Source organism: Lagenorhynchus albirostris, chromosome 4 (assembly GCF_949774975.1).
Source record: "Lagenorhynchus albirostris chromosome 4, mLagAlb1.1, whole genome shotgun sequence".
Taxonomy (NCBI): Eukaryota; Metazoa; Chordata; class Mammalia; order Artiodactyla; family Delphinidae; genus Lagenorhynchus; species Lagenorhynchus albirostris.
Genome location: NC_083098.1, coordinates 91,741,252 through 91,754,517, shown reverse-complemented (window position 1 = coordinate 91,754,517; position 13,266 = coordinate 91,741,252). Strand labels below are relative to the sequence as shown.

Genomic DNA, 13,266 nt, shown 5'->3' with positions numbered 1-13,266 from the left:
GTCCTAAAAAATCCTCTGAACTCTGCCTGTTTCTCCCCATGCAACCCTCACAGTCCCTAAAAACCATTGGTTTTTTACTGTCTCCATAGCTTTGCCTTTTTCAGAATCTCATATAGATGGACACATACAGTAAAAATGCTCCCTACAGTATGTAGCTTTTTCGGATTGGCAAATATTTTCTCCCGGTCTGTGACTTGTCTTCTCATTCTCTTGACATTGTATTTTTCAGAGTAGAAGTCTTTAATTTTAATGAGGTCCAGCTTATCTATATCAAGCAAGTTTAAAAATAAATCTGTCTTCAATTGAATACAGTGAGGTTACTTCATAGCTGCATTTCACTTGCAAAAATTAATTCATACCTTACACGCACACACAAGATAGAGGAAACAAATATCCTTCTAAATGGTGTAAGCTATTTTACACACATTCTACTCAATAAACAAATGTCCCAAAACTACCATGAAAAACTAGAATGTAAAGATGTTTTTCCATTACTTGGCCTGGGTTCCCACATATGTAACATAGTGTGAAATGATCACCATACCGAGTGGGTTTCTAGTATTTAGAGATATGTACTTTTGGCAATGTGCTCTTAAATACAATCCAACTACTTCATCCAGTGCTCAGCTTAAAGAAATCACAACTTATTCCAGTGATGGAAGTTATACCTTCAACTGCCTGCTAACTTGAACTTAATGTCTGGGAATTTTCAAGGGTATTACTGACTGTATGTGACTATATGTACATCTTTTGTTTGGTTGTTTCTTTCTTTCTTTTTTTTTTTTTTTTTTTACTCTATGATTTTACTGTAGAAAACCAGCATAACTAACAATCCGTAGACTATTGGAGGACATCAGCTGCAAATAAGATATAAGGTATGACGATAAAATAATTCAACTTAATTTTTGGCAAACCTATTCGAGCATTGATAAACAAGTGTGAACTAGTTTCTTAAAAGCTGGCACCCATTCTCTTATTCCAGAATTCATTTATATTCATATATTTTCTAATTTCTTCTTTTGGAATATCCTTTGAAGCTTGCTCAAATCGTTTAAATTCAATCAATCTTGGCATGTGGCCATTCTTTGCGAGTAGACTTGGTTTCTAGTAATAGTCAACATTCTTCTCATGTAAGTGTTAGGCACTGAAATTGGCAAAATTATTTTAAGACAAAATGTGTTGTGCCTCTAGATTAACAAGACTGCTTCACTCCTAAGGCTCATAATCTAGCTCTGAGAGCAAGTTGCGGGAATGAATTTCAAAATGCTGATAGGAACATCACTGGAATTAATAAATAAATATGATGACCACTTTGCAAAAGACAACACATATTTGGAGGCGATGGTTCTAATAAATTTGCTTAATTTTTACTCTCCAGTAGCCAAATCTCCTTTACTTAAAAAAAAAAAAAAAGCTTCTTACAAAAGAAGACTGTAAAATAGCTTTAGACCTTTACCTGCATGCTGTTTCTAAGATCATGAAAATAGGACGATTGTCTTCCCCTTCTTAGTCCTATTCCATTTTTAAAGAAAAACTTTAGTTCAGGTTATTACTTGCCATGATTTCTTTTTTGGCAACTCCCCAAAAGACATACCACAATGTGTCCTTGAGTATCAGATTTATAGAGAATGTTCATTGGGCATGCCTGGACTTTTCTATGATTCTTAGCATATAAAATTAGAATAGATTCATATAGTATAGGACTGGGATTAATTGAAATGAGTGAGGCACTTACTGCAGGTACAAAGTTTAAGAAGCCCAAAACACTTAGTCATCAAGATAAATAATATTATAAAGCAAAATATTAAGCACATCAAAATTAATGAAAAAAGTTTTTGATGTACAAAATATTAATTTTTTAAATAAAATAGGGGTTGGTTTATTTGCCACCATGCATGATTTTGCAAGAAAAAAGCATCAGCTTGAAGTTCCTGGGCTGAATAGATGTCATGTTGCCATGTTGGTTTTGAGAGCTGGCAACCGTGTGGGAACAGATTGAATAATATAGACTGTAATGTATCATTGTATTTTTTGATTGTAGAACTTCATTACATTTTGCCAACTGGTTCTAAACATGGAAGAATATTTTCTAAGTGTATGTAGGAGAGCACATTTTCCTCAGGCTCCAATTTTTTTCACAGCTGAATTTGCCTTTTGCTACCAAGCACTGATAGTCACTTTTTTAGCTCCCCAAAGAGTGTGTGTGCAATTCACCATCATCCTGTGTTATATTACGTAATGGACAGTCAGTACCATTGGTAGAAATCAACTTGAATGTTTGTTTAGACAAAACTGTTATTATTTTTTCAGATTCATATATTGTTTCAGAATAGTGTAGAAGTACATAAAGGGCAGAAATAATGTGAAAGTATAAACATCAAGAGTTAAATGCTAAAATGTACTATTATAAAGAGAAAATTCTGCTTGTTCTTTGATATTTAAATGTTTGCTGTTTATTCAGCATATGACCTGATTCAAATTATTTACAATTCAAGTATTTGTGTCTACTGTGGAGCTTGTTTTGGCTGTTTAGTCTAAAATGGTTCTCCTTGTTATTTCTTGTATACTGTATACAACCTAGATTAGCATAATCACTGTGATTAACATTAATTGAGGAGCAGAAATGAAAATGGTTGCTGAAAACACTTTGGCTGATATGTACAATGGTAAAATTTTGTATTACATGAATAGTCAAATTATAACATTTGACTTTAGTTCTAAAATCTCTGAAGCATTAGTGGGAAAATAGAATTGTGGGCATAGATGAATATACAAACATATGCTAGACAAAAATGCAGATGTGATCTGTATAGGAATACACACTGATGTCCTAATGTATTTACTGGGAGCACCATAATATGGCTGTTAGGAGGATAGACTTTACAATTATGCTAAGACACAAGTCGATCCTTGCTTTAATTGTTAGCAGTGTAACTGTGAGTCACTTAGTGAATCTCTCCAGAGCTTAGCTTTCTTACTCGTAAAATGGGAATAATTAATATAACTTAGTTAGTAAGGTGGTTGTAAGTCTTAAATAAAACTCTTTATGCAAACTTTTTGGCATAATGTTAGGCAAATGATAAATGTTTTTTAAATATTATCTATGATCTATCACATCTTTGATTTTTTTTCTGCTGTTTCATTGCCTAATGTCACATTCTTCTTCACTGTTCTGCACTTTATTTCATACTCTTTCCACTATAGTTTTCACTGTTTGTAATGTTAATGACTTCCATAAATTTACTTTCCTTTTCATTTCTGTAGAGAGGTTCTGAAATTCTCTATAGGTTTTCTTTCTGAAATTCTCTTGTTTCTGGGCCTATTGTTCCATTTCTGATCCAAAATTAATGCAAGAAGTGCCAGGTTTTCCTTTGCAAAACACACTAAGTTATAGTGTGTGTTCAATGAAAAATGGCCTCCCATTGTTTATTTGAAATAAATTTAAATTGGATAAGTCTACCTCAAAAATACAAAGGATATCGGCATCAAAAATATCAATTTTGGAAGAATAGCTAGTGGAGTTCATTATTAACTGCTAAAAATTATAAATATATAAATATTAATTTATTTATAAATATAAAATTTAAAAACTTAAAAATAAAAATATGAAAATAAAGAAAAAATATCTGTTGGTTTGTCTTCCCTGATAATCAGATGTTTTTTGTGACAGGTACCAATAAATGTAGAGAAAGTTGTCAGACTACCTATCATATAAGAAATTATAATAAACTTCAATATTGAGACTGTAGAAGAGATAAGTCTTCTTTCTGTTATCAATCACTAAGAAAAATTTGCTAGACTTCCTAACCTTTGTCTTCCAAGACTGTATCATCAGGAACACATTCAATTGCAAGTAACATTAAAAAAAATATATAAGTACTATTAAAAATATTGTTTTTCTTCTACACAGCAATTAGTTTAGAGATAAAAAGTTGGTAATGTGAGTTCAGTTATTCAGTGTATCATAAAGAACCCAGGATTTTTCCATGTTGTTACTCCATGATCCTCAGAATTTTGGCCTTTTAGTCTTAAGTTTGTTGACTCATGGCTACAAGAAGGCTACTATAGCTCCAGATATCAAGACCTCTATCTAAGACAGGGATGTAAGCCAGAGCTGTAAGACAGATTCTCATGCCACTTTCTTGCTTGTGAAAGTTTTATACAAAGACCCTTAGCAGAATTCTCCTTTATCTCTTTCACAAGAAATGGAAAATGACCACTCTCTAAACAAGAAGTTTTATGCCCACTTTCTCTGAGATCAAGGGATCTCTTCTTGATGTCTTGAGAAAATCAAAGCTCTGTTAGCAAGGCAGTGGTGTGTGAGCAACCATTATGCCTATCACATAGGTGTACACACACACACACACACACACACCACACACACACAATTTTAGTCTACAGGAGGAAGCATGAGGTTCACAAAGCAACTGTCATCTCTCTTCACATTAACTTCCTATTTTTTGCTATTTTTCCACTGGCTCTAAAAATGTTAGAAATGTTAGAGTGCTAATAATCACAGTTAATGCTTCTTTGATCCAAGGTTCTTCTGAAACTGGTGTCCTATTAGAGAATATACCTATTTTTGAGGTGGCTGTTATATCTCTACATACTCCATAAATAAGGAAAATGAGGAGCAAAGAGAAAATACATGCAGGGAAATAAGATGGTGGATACATAAAATGCATATCAAACATGTTAATCTCTTTTAAAAAGTTGGTCATAATGTTGGCTTTAAACTTCCTGACAACCAACAAGAAGAGGAAAATCAATCAAGTCAAGACATTCATAGTATCCATAAGACAGAAATTAACTTCTGACTCACAGGAAACCCGACTAATCTGGAAAAATCCAGAGGTGTTTTCTCCAGGGTTCTGATAAAAAGAACAATGTATAACCCAGTGAATCTGGTTCCATTAACTTCTTTACAGCACACACATTGCAGCATTTCTCAGGGGCAATTTCCTATGAGCTCCTTCAATTTGAACAATAGAAAACCACCTAAGCATGATTCAGAAAACACAATTTTTGGTCAAGCGCCATAGACCTGGCAAATCCCGAAACAAGAAGGATAATAGAAAAATATGTAATAAATCTATCTTCTCTTTCCTCCTTTGAAAATTCATCTTCATAAATGAGAGTAACAGACACAGGAAATGTACAAACAAATCTATCTGGCCTCAGAGGTGACAGTACATTTGGTCAGTTTTGGTTAGTTTATTAAATTTTAGTTCTCAAGATCTCAACAAGCTAATATTTTTCTTAGGTTTATGCTAGTGGGATTGCAGCATCTACTAGCAACACTTAAAAAAAATAGCAATAGAACAGAGACCATAAGATTCAAGTAATTCTCAGAACAAACTGGAGTTGCCATTTGACTTATTACTTTTAAAAATTTACTTTCTTATATATACTTCCTAAAAATAAATTAAAGATTTTGTCATGAAAGACCCTCCTGAGCAATAGTGTGTCAAAAGATTACCTTTGATCCTGACCACTGACTTTTATATCTATAAGTAATTAAATATTTAGGGAGTTAATTCATTTCCAACCATTAATTTTCAACTCAGGTTAAGTGGTTTGTCTGTTTGACTTCATTTCAAATTATCATGACTTGAACTTAGACATCATTTGGCAAAAGATAAAAATCTCAAGGGTCCAGGAGCCCCAATTATTAATCCTTCTTATGGAGGTAACCATTTAGCCTGCATAAAGGGCATATTTTCAATATAACCTTTTAACCTTCCATGACACATGTAAATACAAAAATAGACATAATTTATAAGATTTAGGAGATGTGCTATTGTTTTTTAAAACAGTATTTTTAATATATAATAAGTGTATATAACCCTTTAAAATTGATCTCTAAGTTTGTTCTATTTGTAACGACTGTTCTTTTGGAAAATGTCATCATTATTTTAATTAAAAATAACTCAACTTTTTGACTAAATCATTGTCAGCCCATCTATTGCTTGCCTCCAAATTCACCTTGGAAACACACAAAAATTTTTTTTGAAGAGTTTAAGCAAAAAACCTAGTATCTGGTAAGATTAACAAGTTGGAAATGTAAATAAAGACATGTATACTGATTGCAAAATGTCACCAAAATTGCAGGTGCAAAAATGCAGGTGCAAATAATTGAGCAGGAAACTGGTTGATTGCAGGTGCAATTAGTGAAATGCAGAATAAAGAAGGAATGGTGGAGTTGAAAATTTAATCTCAAATTGTATGAGTTTTCGAACTACATTGCAGTCAAGTTAAAAGTATTGTAGAAAGTTCAGAAATAACAGATGTAAAGCTACTGTATCACCTGTTAACCTAAAAGAAATAGAATGCCAGATATCTCTCCAAAAAAGATGGGTTTCTTTGGGATCAGCAAAGAATTGCAATCCAGGGTCTGCAACAAGGGTGAGCAAGTACCTTCATGGCAAAGGAAGAACACTTTTATAGAGAGGAATGAGGAAGTTGGGAGGGCTGAAGTTTCATTGGCTGCATCCTTGCCAAAGAAGAGGAGTCTTTCCTGTTGGGCTCTGCTCTTATCGCAGGGTGCGAAAGCTCCCCCTTGTGGTATCCTGACACTATTTAATTGAGGTTTCTGTGTATTAATTTTTTACAGGCTGAAGAAGTAATTAGTAAAAGTTTATTGTGCAAATACCAAAAAGACAGTTTGTAGCCTGGGAGCACTCAAACCAAGACATGGAATGAGCCTCAGGGATATATTGTTACAAAGCAGCTTATATAGTGAGAAGGCAGTGACTGTTTATTCTTCACAGTGATTGCTTTTAATATTAGATTTTTCTTAAATGATAGAGAATTGGTCAGTGGTTACCTCATATCAACCTTCGGAAACAGTTTAAGCTTTGCTTACAATTTCCAGAGGTGTAAACAAGACATGACTCAGGTCAATTTAGCCTTGCAAAATAAGCTAAGCTAAGTTTGGCTTGTATGACTAAACTGGTTTCGTCTGCTCAGGGAATTTTCAAGGCTGCTCTCCATTTGTTTTTTATTTTATCAGTATCAAAAATTAACTTGCTAACATTGGGCTTTCATAGCATCTGTCTATTTTGTAGTAGTAAAGAAAAATAATGTTGTTTAAAAAACCATAGGATTTTCATTTACTCTGTCTTTCAAATAAGGTTTTAATTCCTCAAGAACAATGTTTCTCTATACCTGATCATAACAAAAGTTAATAAAAGAATAAAGCTTGATGTCTGGATCAGGGCTTACTACCAATTTGAAGAACTGAGACCCAATAGACAAAATCCATTTCTCCCCCGTTCCAATATTTCCTAGTTAACTATTTATTTTTTTAAATGAAATCATCAATATAGGGACTTCTGGAAAGAGCATAACTGTGTAAATTTTTATCTATCCCCTTTCCTTCCAGTAATTCAAAAGAAGAAATTCCCATTTTGAAAGAAAGTTGAAGAAAGACTTAATTCAGGGATTTCAAAATAAGAATAAGTTCTATTAAAAACATCTGGAATAGGGCAAAAAAACTGAACTGGAGGAAGTAAACTAAAAAAAAAAAAGTGGAAAAGGGGCCAAGTGGTGGCAGATCTCAGAAAAGACCAGCAAAACACAGTTCCTGAAGATGAGGGCATGATTATAAAGTATAAATACTGAATCTCTTGTGGACAGTAATAGTTGTGGAAATTGGGGTGAAGAGGGACAGCAAGAGAAACCCTCCTGGGCACAGAACCATAGGGAAAGAGGAGGCAGAGCCACACAGAGTTTAACAAAGCTGTATTTGCAAGATGTTTCCTTTGCATACCAAAGGAAGGAAGCTTTATTTTGTGAAGCCAGGAAGGTAATCCTGTTATCCTACTTTCTATACGCTCCATGGGATTCTTCTGAAAAGGGCTAGTCAGTCAAGAAAAAGGCAACTCATTTAATAAAGGGTAATGAGAAAAATAGCAAGGGCAGCATTAAAAAATATATATCATAAGAAGTTAGAAAAAGGATGCAGAATTTTTAAAAAGACAAAACAATTACACTCAAAATTTGTTGTTTTGAGAAAGCAGGTGAAAATTATAAACTAACATTTCACCAAGAATTTTTAAGAAAAAATGAAGCATCAACTTTTTGAAGGAAAACCAAACAGCAGAGATGCAAAACCTCAGGAAAGTGATACTAGATAACAAAATGAGATGAAACAAAAGTGGTAAAATCAGAATGAAGGAGCAGAAATAAACAATATCATTAGAAAAATAAAATAAACAGGGATTTAGGGGCATAAGGGAGAACTACAGTATAAGTAAAAAGAATAAAAATGAGAAAAGCAGAAATAAAGATAGAAGACAAAAGCAATAATTACAGAAGATTCGCAAAGGAGGTCCAACATAAGTAAATGTGTTGTACCAAGAGAAGAAAACCAAAAAATGTATTATATAATCATAAGTGTATTTGAAGTACAAAAGTATATTCAAAGATGAAACTCATGATACATTTCAAGAAAAATAAAATAAAACAAAATTTACATTGTTAGGATATGAAAACTATATTGTTAAGTTATGAATGAGGAATAATTGACCTGGAATGGTCAACATCAAGATGTATCATAATAAAATGAAAAAAATTAAGGCAGAATCTCTTAAAGGGTAAAGTTAAAACCAGCATACTTCCCTACAGCAAAATTCAACCAATGAAGACAGGGAAACATCTGTGATACTTAAAGAGGAAGAGTGTGAACCAAGGTTTTCTATCTAGCCAAATGATCTTTCTAGAATAAAGATTACTGAAAACAATTTGGACCATGCAAGAGTCCAAACTAAATCACACTGAGATACGATTTTTTACATTCTATATCAGCAAAAATCCAAAAAAGTATCAACATAACATGAAAAAACTAATAGATAACTGTTATGCACTCAATTTATGAGGGTAAATTAGTGTATCTCTGTGCAGGTCACTTTAGCAAAATTAATCAAGACTGCAAACACATATCCATTTTAAACAATTCTGTTTCTAGGATTACATTGTACAAATACCCTTGCATTTTGGAAATAATGCATGAAAAAGTGTTATTTACTCAACATTATTTTTGATAACAAATGATGAAAAATAAAACAAATGTCTATCAAAATAGGACTATCTATATAAACTGTGATTCATCCACAGAATGGAATACTACACAGCTATGAAAATGAAAAGGAAAGCTCTTTATGGACAAATATTGAAAGATTGCTAAGATATATTAGGTGAAAACAGTACAGAATAATATGAATGTTACTTTATCTTTTGCATAAAAAGTTTTTATACTAATATTTGCCTACATTAACACAAAGAAGATTAATAATAATGGCTACTGTACTTTCAGGGGAGGTAGCAAGGGCAGTGGGTGAATATGGGACAAAGCTGGGAGGGTAATTTTAACTCTATACTTTTTACTTTATGTATGTTTTTGAATTTATTAACTTTTTGAGCAAATTACCTATTCAAAAAATTACAGAAATATAAATGAGTTGTCACAAAATTAATAAGTGTTGTTCCAAATATTTTTCTAAGATCAATCAATATACTGTAATATCGAGAATTCTTTTTTTTAACATCTTTATTGGAATATAATTGCTTTACAATGGTGTGTTAGTTTCTGCTTTATAACAAAGTTATACATATACATATATCCCCATATCTCCTCCCTCTTGCGTCTCCCTCCCACCCTCCTTATCCCACCCCTCTAGGTGGACACAAAACACTGAGCTGATCTCCCTGTGCTATGTGGCTGCTTGCCACTAGCTATCTATTTTACACTTGGTAGTGTATATATGTCCATGCCACTCTCTCACTTTGTCCCAGCTTACCCTTCCCTCTCCCTGTGTCCTCAAGTCCATTCTCTACGTCTGCGTCTTTATTCCTGTCCTGCCCCTAGAATTCTTCATCTGTATTCCTAGGACAGTTTCTTGGTAAAGGAAGATGAGACACTTCAAATAGTCATATAATTTTATTGCTTTGTCTCAACTTTTATAAGAGTTTGATGAGATACTTTTTATTTCAATTCTCTGAATAATACCTCAATGTTTTGCTTTAATTTATATTCTTAGGGATCCCCAAGCTGACTTTAAACACCACGTGGGCAGCAGCTTTGCCTGTTATGTTCATTGCACTTTTCTCACAGTCTGGAAGAGTATCTGGCACATAATCAGGCTCCACATACACTTGATAAAAGAGTGAGTTCCTGTGAGGGTACATGAATAGGGACTTTTAATGCTTTGAGCAAAACAGGCAAATGGGATTTTTCTTTAAGTCAGTCTCTGATCCTTTCTGTTAATGAAGCCTCTTCTAGGGCTGTATTCTCATCCTCAGGTACTTTCTTACCTCCCAGGGCTTGCTGCTGCTGTAGTCAGCAGTAAACTCAATAATCACTTTTATTTATGTCAACAAGTTGTTCTGATAATCTGGGACATTCTAATATGATAATGGGGTAGGTCTAGAAGGCATACCTAGGTTATTTATGTATTCATTTTAATAAGGGCTTCTGGGACACAATGCCTATATAATATATATAATATATGTATGTGTATACACATACGCATACATATATCAAATCAAACTTCTTATGTGAGCACTTTTTTTTTTTTGGCATACAATTGGCTTGGTTCAGTCTAACCCTCAATGAAATGACATTTTGTTGGTAAGTCTCATGATAGGACCTACCTGATAGGATCTACACAACCTCATAAGGCAACTGATTAGCTACTTAATAACTCTTATTGAAAACCCCCATAGTAAAATGTAATCAATTTTTCTGTGATTTTTATCTAATATTATTATGTCTACTCTTTGGCCCTCAAAAATATAAGACGTGTCCACTGAACAGCTCTTCAAATATTGGAAGGAAGTTGTACCATCTTCTCCTAAAGTCTTTTTTTTCCCCAACTGGTATCCTGTGTCTTTTTTTCCTTGTTTTCCTTTTATTTCTATATGTTTTAATTTCAGAAAAAACAAGTTTCATTAATTTTGCAAATTTGTGAACATATATATCCTTAATTTATGAAATTTTGATTGGTTCTATTTTGGCTAATTTGGCTTCAGAGACATTTTATGCAGAAATTCCATTGAGTCATGAAAATTGGTTTACATGAAAAATTCTAATGCAATTACGCATGTCGTCCTAATAAAACCAATTTCCATTTGTATGCTTTCAATATATGTCAAACAACGGAGCTATAGAAATATTATCACTCTGTAGTTTATTCTTCATTTACGTGCTTGAAATTTGCAGTGACTTAACAAAATAGAAAGCAAAATAACCCTATAGTTCTAAATTTGCTTTAAAATATAAACTCAAGAAACAGAGTACTGATGTCACCAGCTTATAGCTAATAGAAACAAACACTAATGAGGAAGTTACTTTTTATTAACCAGACCTTGGAAATGCTCTTGAAACTGAATTTGTAAAAGACAGGAAGTAAGTTATTAGTTTTAGAAATTTTACAATAAAATCATCTGTTATATATTTTAATGTATCCTTAGTGCTCCCACTAGGTTAAATGGCATGTGTTTTCAAAAATCATTTCTGTATTTTGAAATCTTTGCATATAATGTCTTAAAGTTGTCAACAGTTTGAAAACAATAGATACAGTTCTTCTAAAAGTAGGTTGTGTTTGTGGGAAGCAGAGAAGCAATCATACTGCATAAAATGCCTGGGCAATGACAGCTAAACCCTATAAAGGGAAGAATTCCTGTTCCAAAGGATGTGGTGCCAGCTAGTCAGCTGGTCTGAGGCCCTGCTGGAGGCATGAAGCAAAAAAATGGGTTGTGGCTCTAGCCTAGAGCTTTTCAAAGAGAAAAGGAAACAAAGAGACTAGACTTGATAGGCCAACTGTACTATACATCCCACTGTCTCCAGCAATGGGACCTTTTTTTTTCTTTCAATCCCCACCCTAAAGCCTAGAAAGAAAGGCAGAACCTCTTTAAAGAACTCTCACAGCATATCATTGGGAAACCTTTCCAGGGAGACAAATGACAGGAAGCTCATGGGGGGAAAAAAAAAGAAAAAGAAAGAGAAGGAGATGGCTTTGGGAGTCTTGGAAAAATATAGCAAATGTACTACCTTATGTTATACAAGTAGTAGCCAGAGGACAAAAGTTACTGGAGTCTGTTGATACTCCTGGGTGTAGAGACAGCAAATGTCTTAGGATATTTTGTTGATATGTGTAGAAGGACATTTATATCACTCACCCTCTAAGTTTTGATATGAAAAATGGGGGCATTTAAATAGTTGGGAGAAAAAGATCAGCCAAGCTTTGGATTTAGTATAGATTCACACATATTCTGATTACCAAATTCTTTTTCTTTTACTTTTTCTTTTTTTTTTTTTTAGCAGTATGCAGGCCTCTCACTGTTGTGGCCTCTCCCGTTGTGGAGCACAGGCTCTGGACGCACAGGCTCAGCGGCCATGGCTCACGGGCCCAGCTGCTCCGCAGCATGTGGGATCTTCCCGGACCGGGGCATGAATCCGTGTCCCCTGCATCGGCAGGTGGACTCTCAACCACTGCGCCACCAGGGAAGCCCCCAAATTCTTAATGCAAGGTCAGAAGGAATGAAAGTTGTTTTTAATGATCTAAGAAACAAAGTCAGTAGGTAACCATCTCACAAGGAACTTATTTATTCAACAAGTAGTTCTGAAGTATTTTATCTGTACAGGTTACTATAGTTAAGACATAATAAAAATTTGTCTTGGTCAATTCACTCATTTGTACATTCAACCATTTATTTACAAATTAATTTGGGGAACTAATTTTTTTCAAATATTCCAGACAGTAGAATTTGTCCAGTGACATATGTAAAGTTTTTTTGAATACTATTTTGTAGTATAAGTTAATTTTACAATAAATGTAGAAATTCCTTTACATGGGTTCAAATGTCATAATATTGTAATTTAATACAGTAATGATTTAAGACTCATGTCAATGAACCTTTACCTCTATCTAATTTTCTTAATTAGGTTCAAACATTGAACACTTGAATATTTACTATATCTTTAGTATACTATATATATACTATGTATATGTTAAATTTTTTACTTTTTCTCACATAAAGAGTAGTATGAAGAGATCACAAAAGATACGAGGAAAGACCATCTAAGGTCTTTAGATGATGACCACAGAGATGATTTTCTGATATGAAATTTTAATAATATAAAATTTTTTAACAATAGAATGTTATTCAAGTTGTAAGGCTGTTTTTCTATAAAGACTCCTAAACTTGTAATAAAGACAAGAATTCTTTAGAATTCTGCTATAGCAGAGGCTGCTACTTATCTAG

General features: G+C 33.4%; 1 protein-coding gene across 1 annotated transcript in view; it reads left to right on the top strand.

Moving 5' to 3' along the window:
• The window catches only part of PCDH7 (protocadherin 7), a 448,326-nt gene extending 435,672 nt beyond the window's left edge, over positions 1-12,654 (top strand). The window contains exon 2 of the mRNA XM_060148383.1: positions 12,323-12,654. Coding sequence (XP_060004366.1) covers positions 12,323-12,586 — 264 coding nt within the window. The 3' untranslated portion in view covers positions 12,587-12,654. The remainder of the gene's footprint in view (positions 1-12,322) is intronic.
• Positions 12,655-13,266: the final 612 nt, after the last annotated feature.